This window comes from Parasteatoda tepidariorum, chromosome 11, assembly GCF_982258835.1.
Source record: "Parasteatoda tepidariorum strain Cologne lab strain chromosome 11, Ptep-v5.0, whole genome shotgun sequence".
Taxonomy (NCBI): Eukaryota; Metazoa; Arthropoda; class Arachnida; order Araneae; family Theridiidae; genus Parasteatoda; species Parasteatoda tepidariorum.
In genome coordinates, this window is record NC_141765.1 from 101,523,465 (window position 1) to 101,538,939 (window position 15,475).

General features: G+C 33.1%; 1 protein-coding gene across 12 annotated transcripts in view; it reads right to left on the reverse strand.

Annotated features, from left to right (window-relative positions):
* The window catches only part of LOC147802054 (uncharacterized), a 70,897-nt gene that overhangs the window by 23,439 nt on the left and 31,983 nt on the right, over positions 1 to 15,475 (reverse strand). For 7 of the 12 annotated variants that reach the window (XM_087155257.1, XM_087155255.1, XM_087155254.1 and 4 more), the window contains one exon: positions 14,445 to 14,578. The exons of 4 other annotated variants lie outside the window; for them this stretch is intronic. In XM_087155257.1, coding sequence (XP_087011383.1) covers positions 14,459 to 14,578 — 120 coding nt within the window. In that variant the 3' untranslated portion in view covers positions 14,445 to 14,458. Of the gene's footprint in view, positions 1 to 14,444; positions 14,588 to 15,475 lie in introns of all 12 variants that reach the window. One more of the 12 variants, XM_087155262.1, reaches the window with a different exon arrangement.

The window sequence follows — 15,475 nt, forward strand, 5'->3', positions numbered from 1 at the left end:
ATTTATAAGTAAATATATAAAACCAGTTTTGATACTTAATGAATAAAATCAAGAAATACCATCAAGACATCATGACATGAATACATAGCCAGTCAAAAGGTAAAACAGTAACTAGAATCAAAAAAGGAATTCTCTGTTCTAAAGTAGAACTTAAGAGAATTTCCAAGGGTAGTTAAAAAGTTAGTTGTAAATATGTTGATTACAATATCTTTTATTCTTTTGTGTTTATCATTTCCCACATGAACGAAAAAGGTAAAAATATTTTTTTTCATATGAAAAAAAAAGGAAATACTGTCAAACCTCATTAATGCAAATCACTTAGGGTGAAATATCGCTTTGCATGAAATATATGTTTGGTCCCGGGAGTCAGCAATAAATTATTATTGTGTTTTACATAATATTTAACATGAAAATATCTTGCTGATTATCGCTTTACATAAAAGGTCACAACACAGATAAGAAGCATGTGCATAATGTGCCAATTATTCATTTTGAGGAATGCTATTTCTATTATCCACGTTTGTTAGGAGTAGCAGATGGGTAAATAAATAAAATAGTTAAATAATGTTATTAAAATTTTTAAGCTTATTTTAATTTGCTTGGTACACAAGCGTAGTATATGATATGTATTAACAGTACGTAATAAATTGTGTTCATAATATATCCAATAAGATGAAATCTGGTTAACATAAATAATTATGATAGTCCCGCAAATGTCGTGTTAACGAGGTTCGAAAAAAAATTTCGAGGAAGGAAATTCAAATTCAGAAGAGGAAAATTTTTTCGATACCAGTTTTTAAAATTATTAAATATTTTCTTTTAAGAAACAAAAGCATCCTTAGTAATTAATGTGATATTTTACTAAAGGTATTTCAGCACTTCTAACGTCTAAGCACTACAGCCTGTTGTACATCAATCCTTCATTTTCTTCACCTGACATTAATCAAACACTAAGAATCTCCATCTGTTTTAGATCTGGCTATCCTGTGGGTAACTTTTGTTTCTTTTCACTGTTTTCCTTGCTAAGTAGTTGGGGAAATTTGTTTTAGTAAAGTGATCGACCTTGTGCTAAACCCCCAAAGTTGTTGGGAAAATGTAAACAAATAGAAATGTAAACAGTATTTTCCTCTTGGCTGTGTCACTTCCTGTGGGAAGTTGGGTCACTTCCTGTTATCTCAGCTAGAAGGAAGTGGGAGTTTCTGGTTTTAGTTAGTTATATCCTTGCTTTGGTTAGAGGATGTTTCTTCTCTTATGCTATGTTTAGAAAGAGCTATGTGATGTTAAAGAGTTATGTTTAGTTTGTTTGAATGTAGTGTTTCTTACTTTATATTTAAAGATTTATATTCAATAAATATAGTTGTATCTTTTCCATGAAGTGAATTCTTGAGTAGTAATAGATGTCTTCAATATCTTATACTTAGTAAGCTGGCCCCTATTTTTCAATATTGGTTATGGGCCAGGACATTTTAGAAGGGGGCCGTGAACAATTTGTATTGATATTTAGAAATATATTTTGAAGAACTTTTATAGAGAATGGCTTTGCTACCAGAAGGCTTTAACTTATTAAGTTATGATAATTGGGACAGGTGGAAAACAGACATTAAAATTTTGTTATTAGATAAAGGCTGTTGGAAATTTATTGATGGAAAAGAAGAAGAGTTGGAAGTTTCAGCTACAAGAAGAGAAAAAAAGGAATTTGAATTAAGAAGAGATAGATCATTTTCTACATTGTATTATGCAATTCAGCCAGAATTCAGACCGCTTATTCAAGATTGTTTAGATGGTAAAAAGGCTTGGGAGAAATTGGTTCAGCATTTTGAGCCAAAAACAAGAGCTAGACTCATTCAGATACTCGATGAGTTTTTTAGCATAAAGTATCAAGCTAATGAAAGTATAGGCCTTTTTATTGCTAGACTTAAAACAGCAGTGAAGAAGCTTAGTGAAGCAGGTCATGAATTAAGTCAGTTATTTCAAGGCTTCCAAGCAATAAGGCATCTACCACCTGAGTTCTCCGGTATAGTTCAGTTAATTTATCGTTGGAAGGATGAAGATTTTACGATTGATAAAATTGTCGAAGAACTGATAAGAGAAGAAAGCAGACTCACACAAGTGAAAGCTGATATTCGTCCAGAGGTTAGTGCGTTTAACATTTCTTCTATAAGTAAAGATGAAGAAAGATATGGAGACAGAAAAAAATCTCAAAGTAAATTTGTAGAAAGTAATAGAAAAGTCATTGGTCCATGTCATCACTGCCACAAGTATGGACATTTAGTTGCAAATTGTAGAGATAGATATGCCAGAAATGTAAAGTCAAAGTGGGGTAAACAGAAAAGGAATTTCAACGATCAGACAGCTGCTTTAGTTGAGACTTATTCAACACACTCTATGGAAGTTGGTGAAACCATGATTAAAAATGATGATAAAATATGGGTTTTGGATTCCGCTGCAACTACACATTTTTGTAAAAACAAAATGTTAATGTCAAGTTATGAAGAAACAAATAATGTAAGTATGGCTTTGGCTGTTGGGGATACTTCTAGTAAGGTACTAGGAAAGGGAACTGTTGAATTTTCAGTTAAAGTAGGAGGAGACATGAGTAATATAACTTTAACGAATGTTTTATACAACCCAAGTATTCGAAGAAACCTAATATCTATTTCCCGATTAGAAGCTGCAGGAGCTAATTTTGTTGGAACGAAGGAAAAATTATGGATTTATTCAAATGATTGAAGTTATTTTATGCCACTAGAAAAGACGGATTGTACTACCTGAAGCCATACAAATATAAAACTGGAACTCCAAAAGCTGAAAATAGTGGATTTAATGTTGGCACTTGTAAATCAGGAACAGATATAGCTACATTGTGGCATAGGAGATATTGTCATATTAATTTTGACTACCTTAAGGAAACTAGCAAGAACCAGAGTGTAAGGGGATTACCTAATATAGAAAAACCAGATGAAAATTGTGACACTTGCCTCCTTGCCAAGTCCAATAGAATCTCATTTAAATCAATTCCAAGTCGTACTTCTCAACCACTTGAAGTACAGTAGAGAACCATCTATCCGGTATCCAGATAACCGGGAAACCAGAAAACCGGGAAAAATTTTGCTCAATTTTCCCGCCATTTTAAACAAGAACGAAAAAAGCGCAAATTGGACTCATCCTTGAAGTTAAGTAGAGGAAAATGTAAGGAAGGGGAAAATTTTTTTCCCCGTTTACCCAGAGAAACGTCATTTCCTCCGTGACCTTGAAGGCAGGGAAGGGAGGAATGTTTTATTTTTTCCTTTAGGCCGTCAATCAAACTCAAGGGTGTGGCAAACTGATTTCGTTTTCTGCTTGATTTACGAGGGGGGGTGGGGAAAATGCATTGCATGCATATCAGTGAACAGAAAAAGAAAAGAGAAAAATATATTTATTTGACATCGACTAATAAAAATAAAATCTTTTTCTTTTGAATAAATTCTCATTCTTTGGAAGAGCGGTATCAATTGCAAGTTTTTCTTGGTGTGGAATCACATCTGCTGTAATTAAAAATCTTGTTTTTATCAACAAAAAAAATAAAATAAAAGGAGAATTGTTTATTAATTTAAACATAAACTGCTGTTTGTAGAAAATGCAACACCATGAAGGAATCATCAGAATCAAATGAAATTCGCAGCAAATGTCAATTATAGGATATTATGCAAATTAATAAAGTTTCAGAGCCATCGCGCGTGCGTGGCGCGCGCAGCGCCCTCTGAATTGATGCTGTTGGAGTGGTTTGTTACTCCTCTGAATACATTAAGTTAACAGAATTAAGTTTCGGTCGTGTGGTGGCAACAGACATTTTCTTTTCAGATAACGTAAGTGACGTCATCCGTGCATATGATTATGGAATCTGTATATAAAGCATGCATTGTTGTAAGCATGTGTTCTTGTCGACTTCCTGTCTTGTCTCTTCACTATGTCACGTCACTGTGTTGTTGTTTCCGGTGACGTACCAACATTTTTGTTAAGATATATTTATGTTTAAATATCTTCAGTTGTACGCTGTATCGAGATGGTACTGTATGAAATAAAGAAATGTTTAAATCTTCAAGTTTCTTTATGTGAGTTAACACTTTCACTCAATACTGTGCTACTCCGCTAACGCATCAATAGTTGGTTATGGGCCTTCGAACCCGCAAACCTTTAGTCTGGAACATGGAATAAATAGACTAATAAGGAGTGAAAAGTGGAAATAAGTCTTCAATTTTCAATATGGCTGAGTCTACTGATGGAACAGTTTTTGCCTTTCCAAAGCTCGGAGATTTTAATTATGGAAGCTGGAAAATTGACATGAAAGTTTTGTTGATGGAAAAAGGATGCTGGGACTTTATAACTGGAAAAGAAATACCACTTGATGATACAGCAGCTGAAAGAGACAAATTGGCCTATCTTCTACGAAAACAACGAGCCTATACGACAATTTACATGGGAATCGAGCGAAAATACCAATCCCTGATTGCTGATACCGAAGACGGGAAGACAGCTTGGGAAACGCTGAAAGTAAACTTTGAACCTACGTCGAGAGCTCGTCTGGCTGGTTTAGTCGATGATTTCTTTAGCACAAGATTTTCACCCGACGAAGAAACGATCGGAATATATAGCAAAAGAATGTTGGAGAAGAATAAACAAATTGAGGATGCTGGATTTAAATTGCCTTCAATATTAGTGTGTTTTCAGCTGATAAGATATCTGCCTTCTGAATATGATAATTTGGTACAGATTCTTTACAGAGTAAAAGATGAAGAATTTACGATCGATTCAATTACTAAGCAACTAATTACGGAATCTGGAAGGATTGAACTGAAACAAAAAGACGAAAATAAAATTACGTTTGTGAATCATGCTTATTCAACTAAAGTTCAAAAGGGTGATTATAAAAGACAAGCAGAGAATAAGAAAAACTTCAGTGGAAGCAGTCTGGACCCTAACAAGAAAACCGAAGTAACAAATCCTCGTCGTTCTGTAGTATGCAAGTTCTGTAAAAAATTGGGTCACACTGAGGATAAATGCTACAAGAAAGTGAATATGCAACGTCGAAAGAAAGCTTTTTTATGTGAAAAAGACTATTCAAGCCTGAATGAAAATTTTGAATCTATGTGTGTGGAATCGTCTAATACTAATCAATTCATAGGAGAATTTCTAGTAGATACTGCAGCCACATCTCACATCTGTAAAGAAAGAGAATGGTTCTCCTGGTATAAAGAGATTACACCGACAGAAGTTCTAGTTGGTGACACAAATAGCTCAACAATTGCCACTGGTGTTGGAGACATTGACTTTACTATATTGGACATTAAAGGTAAGGTGGAAATTACTTTAAAAAATGTTCTATATGTGCCCAACATGAGGCGTAATTTGATTAGTGGAGCGAAAATTGATATTGCTGGTAACTATGTTGAATGGGGCCGCAATAAAATGGTAATTTTTGATAAATTTGATAATTATATGTTTACTGTAAACAGAAAAGATAAATTGTATATTTTGAATGGATATCCAACAAAATTTAAAGATAAACTTAACGAAAGTCTTGATAGTAAGAATATAGCTTTAATTTCAACTTTAAATTTAGATATTGTACACAGACGATTCTGTCATGTGAATATGCCATTAATTCAAAGTATGAGTAAAAATAATGTAGTAAAAGGCATTGAAAACTTAAGTAAAAGTAAAAACGAAAATTGTACTAGTTGTAAAATTGCCAAATCTACTATGGTATCTTTAAAACGAAATCGTATTTATCATAGAACTACTAAAACTTGTTTAGAAAGAGTGCATTGTGATTTATGGGGACCTTCTCCCGTAAACTCTTTAGGTGGTAACAAATATTTCTTATCTTGTATTGATGATTTTTCTCGTAAAGTTGATGTATATGTTATAAACAGTAAAACCGAAGTTTTCGAATGTTTTAAGAAATATTTAGCTAAGTGTGAAAGGGAAACTAATCTTAAGTTAAAATGTGTCAGAACTGATAACGGGCTAGAGTTTTGCCATAAAGAATTTGAAAAGTTCTTAAGCAATCTCGGAATTAGAATAGAAAGGACTAATGTATATACTCCAGAAATGAACGGGATAGCAGAAAAATTTAATAGAAGTGCAATGGACGCGGTAAGAGCAATGTTACATGATGGTGGGTTACAACCCAAATTTTGGGGGGAAGCTTTGTTAGCTTTCGTGCATACCAAAAACAGATGCGAGCATAAACTAACTAATCATTTAAGTCCAATTGAAATATGGTCAGGTTTTAAACCTTCAGTAAGACACTTTAAAATTTTTGGATCACTAGCTTATGTACATATTCCCAAAATTAATCGAAATAAACTTCAACCTAGAGCTAAACTTGGAATTGTTGTAGGATATGCTGTACGAACCAAAGGGTACAGAATTTTTATTCCGAACGATAGGAAAGTAATTGAAACAATTCATGTTAGTATTGATGAAACCAAAAAGGGTGTAGAAACTTTATTTGGAAAAAATAAATCGTTTGAATATGTTAAATTCAACCTAAATTTGAGAAACGAGCTAGATAACTTTGATAATGAATCTAGTAATGATAAAACAGCGTTAGATAAATTAAGTCCTATTGATATCGAAAAGTGGGAAAGGAAAGAATGTCCACGAACTAAAAGTAAAAGAATAGATGTATTTTATTATCCTCCTTCAAGTAAACTAAGACTTAGATCTTTAAATGATGTTAAAAAGTATTGTGAGAAAAACAAACTCTCTTTTGAACCTGAGAAATTTTCATTTAAAGCAAAAAGTAAACATCCTAATAACGTAACTAAAAGTTCAAGTAGTGAGGAAGATTTAAATTCAAATGAAGATTTCGAATACGAGTGTCATTTTTCTGAATTTCCCAAAACTTTTGAGGATACACAAATTTGCAAAGATAAAGAAAAATGGGATTTTGCTATGAGTGAAGAACTCAAAATGATTGAAAAACGCAAAGTGTGGGAGTTAGTAGATCTTCCTAAAAACACTAAAGTGATAGGCACTAAATGGGTTTACACTGTTAAACGTGATGAAAATAATAAACCTAAGAAATATAAAGCTAGACTTGTTGCTTTGGGATTTAAACAAAGAGCAGGTATTGATTATGGAGAAACATTTTCTCCTGTTGTTAACTTTTCAATTATTAAATTGTTATTTATTTTATTAGTATCAATGTTAAACTGGTGTCATTATCAAGTCGATGTAAAGTCTGCATACTTGTATGGTAACTTATCGGAACCTGTATATGTTAAACAACCTCCAGGATATATTGTTAAAGGTCATGAAGGTAAAGTTTATTTATTGCATAAATCCTTATACGGGCTGCATCAAAGTAGTCGATATTGGAACTTTGAACTTGATAGTATATTTAAGGATTTAAAATTTGAGAAATTAAAATGGTTAAATTGTGTTTATAAACGTAAGAATACTATTTTAATTGTGTATGTTGATGATATTGTAATTTTTGGTAAAACACAAATTGATGTTCATAATGCTATTTCACTAATTAAAAGTAAATTGGAATTAACTGAATTAGGTCAGGTAAAATATTTGTTAGGTGTAAATTTTGATATGAACAATGGTGCTTTATTAATGCATCAAAATACGTATATTGAGAAATTAAGGATAAAATTTAAAGAACTTCCAAAGTCTAATGTTAGTCTTCCGATAAAACTCGGATGTAAACTTCCTGAAAAAATAAATGAAAGTGATATTGTTGAAAACGACTTAATGAAACGATTTCCATATCGAACATTAATCGGCTGTTTAACCTTTTTAGCTGATCGTACGAGACCTGATATTAGTTTTTCAGTAAATTTGATGTCTCAATTTTCAAATGGTTATACGTTCGAACATTGGAAAATCGTGGTTGATATAATGAATTATGTATTTAACACTAAGGATTACAAAATTAATTTAAGTAAAGCTAATAATTTAAATTTAATTTGTTTTTCTGATGCTAATTGGGGCTGTAGTTTAAGTAATCGCCATTCAACTAGTGGATATTTAATAAAATTTGGAGAAGTAGTTTTTAGTTGGCGTTCAAGTAAACAAAAATGTATTGCCCTTAGCTCAATGGAATCTGAATTTGTTGCCTTATGTGAAAGTATGAAAGAAACAGTTTGGTTTTCTAGAGTAATTAATGAACTTAGTATTCTGCCTGACAAAATTGTACCAAAAGTTTTTTGTGATAATCAGGCTGCTATACATTTCTCTAGAAATAATTGTGAAAACTTTAAGACAAAACATATAGATATTCGATATAAATTTATTCGACAACTTATTGAAGAAAATCTAGTAGAATTAGCTTTTATTCATTCTAAGAATAACTTAGCAGATTTCCTAACAAAACCATTAATGGGTAATAAATTTAAAGAAGTTGTGAATATTTTTCTCTGATATAGATCACACGACCGTGGGGCCGTATGTTGGAGTGGTTTGTTACTCCTCTGAATACATTAAGTTAACAGAATTAAGTTTCGGTCGTGTGGTGGCAACAGACATTTTCTTTTCAGATAACGTAAGTGACGTCATCCGTGCATATGATTATGGAATCTGTATATAAAGCATGCATTGTTGTAAGCATGTGTTCTTGTCGACTTCCTGTCTTGTCTCTTCACTATGTCACGTCACTGTGTTGTTGTTTCCGGTGACGTACCAACATTTTTGTTAAGATATATTTATGTTTAAATATCTTCAGTTGTACGCTGTATCGAGATGGTACTGTATGAAATAAAGAAATGTTTAAATCTTCAAGTTTCTTTATGTGAGTTAACACTTTCACTCAATACTGTGCTACTCCGCTAACGCATCAATAGATGCTGAAAGCGTATAAATAAAGTGCTGTAGCGGGACGTTGAAAATAGTCTATGATTATTTGTTAGTGGCAAACGTTTAGTGAGACCTGAGTATGCCTCCACGACGGAAGAATAAGAAATTCAAGCAACTTACGGAGTTTGAACGAGGGAGGATAATCGGCCTTCGAGAAGGAGGATTTTCCTATCGCGCAATAGCAGCTCGTATGCAGCGGAACAGTTCCACAGTGATGCGAGTTTGGAAGCAGTGGACCGACGAGCACCGAACAACTCGAAAAACAGGCACTACACGACAGAAAGTGACGTCAGAGCGCGATGATCGACACCTGCTCCGCATGGCGGTGAATGATCGCACAGCTTCCTCCAGGCAGCTGGCAGCACATTGGTCTACTGCTACAGGTGTGCAATTGTCGGCTTCGTCAATTCGTCGTCGTCTGCTGCGCCGTGGATTGCGTGCAAGGGTGCCATTATACAGGATTCCCCTCACGGCGGATCATCGACGGCTGCGTCGGCAGTGGGCTCTGGAGCACAGAGACTGGCGAGCTGATTGGCACCAAGTTGTCTTTTCAGATGAATCACGCTTCAATTTGTGGACCCATGATGGCCGTGTTCGTGTTAGACGTTATGCCGGTCAACGCTGCCTTCCTGAGTGTATTATTGAACGACATAGTGGTCGAACACCCGGAGTTATGGTCTGGGGTGCGATTTCGTATCATGGACGATCCAATTTGATACGAATTGAGGGTAATCTCAATAGCAACAGATACGTCCGTGAAGTGCTACAGCCCGAAGTCGTTCCTTTCCTTCAAGGCATCCCTGGAGCTATCTTTCAGCAGGATAATGCACGCCCACATGTTGCGCGGACTGTTAGAGACTTCTGTTCAGCACAACGCATGCAACTTCTTCCTTGGCCTGCTTATTCGCCGGATATGTCGCCTATTGAGCACGTGTGGGATATGGTTGGTCGGCGTCTCACTCGTGATCCGCGTCCTGCAGTTTCCAAAGACGAACTTTGGTTGCGCATACAAGCGATATGGAATTCTCTTCCTCAAGCAGATATTCAACATCTGTTTGACTCCATGCCACGTCGTATAGCAGCACTTATTGCAGCGCGTGGTGGCTGCACCAAATACTGATTTCGGACGCTTAATTTGTTTCTTTTGTTTTGAAAATTTCATCATTTATTTGTATCAGTACAAGTCGTTTCTGCATTAAATTTCATTTGATTCTGATGATTCTTTCATGGTGTTGCATTTTCTACAAACAGCAGTTTAGGATTATTTTATGAAGCAGATTGCAGTTTTGTTTTTCTGATTCCACTACGTTTGATTTTTTTTCTTTTCGCGATAAATTTCGCACTCAATAAATTAGTTTTTATTCATAAATTTTACCATTAGGGTTTTTTTTTTTTTTTTTTTTTTTTGAATTCCGTTGATCTTGCTTTGTTCCGGGTTTTAATATTTATGCTAGTGCTTTTTTTAACTATCGTTTCGGTTCGATAATTTTCAAGTGTTTTTATTTAGATTAATAAGTTTTCCTTTTATTTTATCGTTTCCCCCCGTATAATTAGGTATGAAATATATTGCGTTATTTAATCATTGGTTTTGTTTATATTATTTAATTTAGGAATTGTAATTATTTTTAAAAAATAAATATGAGAATTTTGTATTTTTTAAACTTTATTTCTTGTCTAAACTTGCAAATTTTTTTATTCTTTTAAATGTTATATTTCTACCATTTTTCTTTTTAAAGTTAGGAGTACCTTTCTTTTTTCTCTTACTTTATGCATTACACTTTTTCCTTGTACTTCGGGTGCGATAAAACATCGATTATCGACACTTTTTGGTCGATCCAGAAAACCGGGAAATTCAGATATCCGGGATAGCGATGGTCCCGAGCATCCCGGATAATTGGTTCTCTACTGTAGTATATATGGATATCTGTGGTCCTATGCCGAAAACTTCAAAAGAAGGAAATAGGTACTTTTTAGCAATTATAGATGATTACAGTCGTGCAGTAGTTTTATACCTTATGAGGAATAAAAGTGAAGCATTTAGGAAATTTAAGAATTATCATGCAAAGATGGAACGCTTGACTGAAAGAAAATTAAAGTGTATCAGGAGTGACAATGGCGGTGAGTTCTGCAATAACCAATTTGAACAATACTTAGAAGAGCATGGAATTTGTGCTGAGCGAACTAATTACTATACGCCAGAAGAAAATGGTGTATGTGAAAGATTTAATAGAACTGCTCTGGATGCCATTAAATCTATGTTGAGGGATAGTAACATGAATGAAGAATGGTGGGATGAAGCAGTATGTTGTTTTGTTCATACGTGGAACAGAATTTCAAGAAAAGGAAAGAAAACACCGTATGAGATGTTGTATGGAAAGAAACCACCAGTAATGTATTTTAAAGTGTTTGGATGTAAGGCTTATGTTGGTGTACCTAAACAAAAGAGAAATAAATTCCAAATGAGTGCCAAAGAAGGTATAATGTTAGGTTATGTTTTTTCAACCAAGGGCTACCGTATCTACTTACCTGAAGATCGTAAAGTTATAGAAACAAAAAATTTTAAATTCAATGAAAATGAACTTTCAGTGGAAGTCATGCTGGACCCAAGTAGAAAACCACCAAGAAGAACAAAATGGAATGAAAAAGAAGAATCAAGTGATGAAGATATTATTCATAGGCCAGAATTTGACTCAAGTTGTAGTCATGAAAGCATCAAGAAGGTATCAAATTTAAACTGGTTAAGAAAAGCAACTAAACGATCAGATGGATCTAGAAATATTTATTATTTCATAGAAGGGTCTGAAAACCGATTTAGGTCATCAAATGACATTGAGAAATATTGCGATAGTCATGGAATTAAATTTGAAAAAGATATATTTGATTTTAGTGGTAGGAATGAATATTCTGGTAAAGTAACCAGAAATGAAGTCAGCATAGTACAAGAAGATGAAGCAAATTTAATTGAGTATAATATTCCAAAAAGCTACAAAGAAGCAGTTGAGTCAAGAAATTGTGAAAAATGGAGGAATGCAATGGAAGAGGAAATTGAAATGATGAAGAAAAGAGAAGTGTGGTCATTGGTAGAAAAACCGAAAGATACTAAAGTGATAGGTAGTAGATGGGTGTACAACCTAAAAACCGATGAATGGAATAAAATTGTGAGACATAAAGCCAGACTTGTTGCACAAGGATTTAAGCAACAACAGGGTATTGACTATTACGAAGTGTATAGTCCTGTGGTTAATTTTTCTCTCATAAGACTATGTTTTGCTATTTTTGTAGGTTTGATGAACTGGGTTCACTGTCAAGTCGATGTAAAAAGTGCATATTTATATGCAGACTTAACAGAAGAAATTTATATGGCACAACCTGAAGGTTTTGTAGTGGATCCATCAAAAGTGTGTAGATTAAAAAAGGCAATATATGGATTACATCAATCAGGACGTGAGTGGTACACTGAAGTAACTAGTGTGTTATATGAATTAAAGCTTGAAAAATTAGATTGGTGTAATGGAATATTCACAGGAGATAATGTGTTGCTATTGTTATATGTAGATGATATTGTGATAATGGGAAAAAGTCAAAAGCACATAGATCTAATTTTAAAAGAGTTGAATCAAAATTTTGAATTAAAGGTTTTGGGAGAAACAAGGAAACTTTTAGGTATAGAATTTGAGAAAATTAATGGTCATTTAGTAATCCACCAGAAAGAATATATAGAGAATACAGTGAAGCATTTTAGCAAGTGGTACAACATACCCATAGTTTCGTTGCCAATAGCTAAAGGATTAAATTTGTCAATGCAGGATTGCCCACAAACAGAAATGGAGAAAGCAGAAATGGAAAACATTCCATACCGAAGTGTTCTTGGATGTGTGTCCTTTATAGCAAGTAGGACAAGACCTGAAATATCTTATGCTGTTAATATTTTATCGCAGTATCAAGAAAATCCTGGTATCAAACATTGGCAAGCTCTACTGAAATTATTAGGGTATCTGCAATATACAAAGGAAAATATGCTTGATTTGTCCAAAATCTTAGATTTGTCAATAAAGTGCTACACTGATGCCGACCATGCATCAAACAGAGATGACAGAGTGTCAATAGGAGGAACTATTGTATATGTAGGTGATATTCCTATCTTGTGGAAAACCTTTAAACAGAAAAGTGTTTCAATTTCTACCATGGAGGCTGAGTATATTTCTTTATCGGAGTCAGCCAAAGAGTTAGTGTGGTTAAAAAATGTGCTAACAGATAAGAAACTCAAATTGGACATACCAAGCTGTGAATTGTTTTGTGATAACAGGGCTGCTATTGATTTTTCTAAATCTGAGGTTGAGAACTCTCGCAGCAAACACATTGATGTTCGTTACCATTTTGTGAGACAATATGTGAATGACAAATTCTTTGAATTAAGATATGTTAGAACTTTGAACAATACAGCGGACTTGTTAACAAAGCCTGTGGTTAAAGAACGAATGAGATCCTTCTGTAATAAAACATATTTAAGGACTTAACTCAAGGTTACAAATAAGTGTTTAACTTTTTAGCACATCAAAAGGAAAAGGGGGCCGAATGTTGGGAAAATGTAAACAAATAGAAATGTAAACAGTATTTTCCTCTTGGCTGTGTCCCTTCCTGTGGGAAGTTGGGTCACTTCCTGTTATCTCAGCTAGAAGGAAGTGGGTGTTTCTGGTTTTAGTTAGTTATATTTTTGCTTTGGTTAGAGGATGTTTCTTCTCTTATGCTATGTTTAGAAAGAGCTATGTGATGTTAAAGAGTTATGTTTAGTTTGTTTGAATGTAGTGTTTCTTACTTTATATTTAAAGATTTATATTCAATAAATATAGTTGTATCTTTTCCATGAAGTGAATTCTTGAGTAGTAATAGATGTATTCAATATCTTATACTTAGTAAGCTGGCCCCTATTTTTCAACAGGACTCGTACAACAGGACTTTGTACAGTATCTTCCCTCTGACCTGGGTCACTCTGCCTAAACTACCCTAAGGTAACATCTCAGTAACCCCCAAACATTTCATAGTGAAATTAAGGCCGAGAGACATGCAAAATTTCATTGATTTTATAATATGCAATAAATTAGACATCATATGCATATTTTTTAGTACAAATCTATTCTTAGATTTATGAATATTCTTTTCCGAAAAGTGTAATAAAATGCCCTTTCGTTAAAATCTGTAAATAAATTTTTCTATTTATTTTCATTTACATATTTTTAGCCCAAATCATATTATGTACTAGTTAGAGAGATAAAAATAAAATATAAAGTAATAGATAGGAACATATCAGCCCTTCCCAATTAACATCCCGGCTACTCAAAAATTCGTATAAACATCTGTAGAACTATTCTTTTCAGGTAGAAAGTTTTTCATTATATTCAAGAAAGTTTAATTTCCAGATAGTTAAGTTCTCAATAATAACTCAATCGTTAAAAAGCAGACTATCCATAAAAGTTATTAGATTTTCAAGCTTCTTATAATTTTGAAATTGATATACTTTTATATGAATTTTACAAGGATATTGTATCATAAATAAAAATAAATAATTTAGTTAATATGACTTATTAACAACTTACTTTTATCGGCACAATCATATAAATCGTTTCACAGAGTGGTTTGACAGCATGCAGTTTGTAGAAACAAAATATTTCACATTGCAAAACATCCAGACCTTTTTCAGGCATGATTCAGAGGCCCTGCAGGGGGAAGCCTGTCCAAACTTGATATAAATAATGACACCAGGGTGGTTCGATAATTAAAAAGAAATACTTTGTTACGCAATTGAAAAACAATCAGTTTAAAAGTTATTTGTAACACATTTATGTAAACAGATAAAATTCAATTTCATGCATAAAAATTATTAATGTATTGTTGCACTTATGCGAAATCAAATTTATACAATGCGCTTTCTTCTCATACATAATGTGTTATGAATATTCGTTTTAGATTTAATTTAAATTAATAGCTTTATAGTGCATTATTGTTATTACAGAAAACCAAACTTTTCTACTTTTTTAAAATAAATGTTAAATGCCTTTATTTTCCTTTTTTTTCCCTTCAAGAAATGAGCTATTTCTTAAATACTTAAAATAAAAATAATTTAAATACTGTGTCAATATTTGTGGCATTCAATATTCTTCTAATTTATTTATAAAATGTAATTTTCAGTAATCTAAAGTTAGTTCGTAGGAAAGTAAATAAATAAATAAAAATTTCAAAAAAATAGCAAATAAAATGTATGTTTTTTAACTAAGAATTTTTAAAACAAAAAGGGAACTATTAATAGAAAATTTGAGAAACTTTACAATAAAAAGGAAATTTTAGAATTTTTTTTTCCAATTCTTTAACAATTGTAGCAGGCTTTGAAGTTTATCAAAATATTATGAACCCCGTGGCAGAAACACGGCGACACAGCAACATTGTCGCAGAAAGCGACTGAATTCTTGCAGAGAGATTTTTTTTATTTGGGAAGTAAACATTTTTAGTCTGCCACAAACTAAAGTTCTCAAAAAAGATTCTGCAGAAACAGAAGCTGTTTTACAAAAAAAAAAAAAAAAAAAATTTCTACAGAAACAAAAAATTTCTGCAGAAGCAATAATGGTTCTGC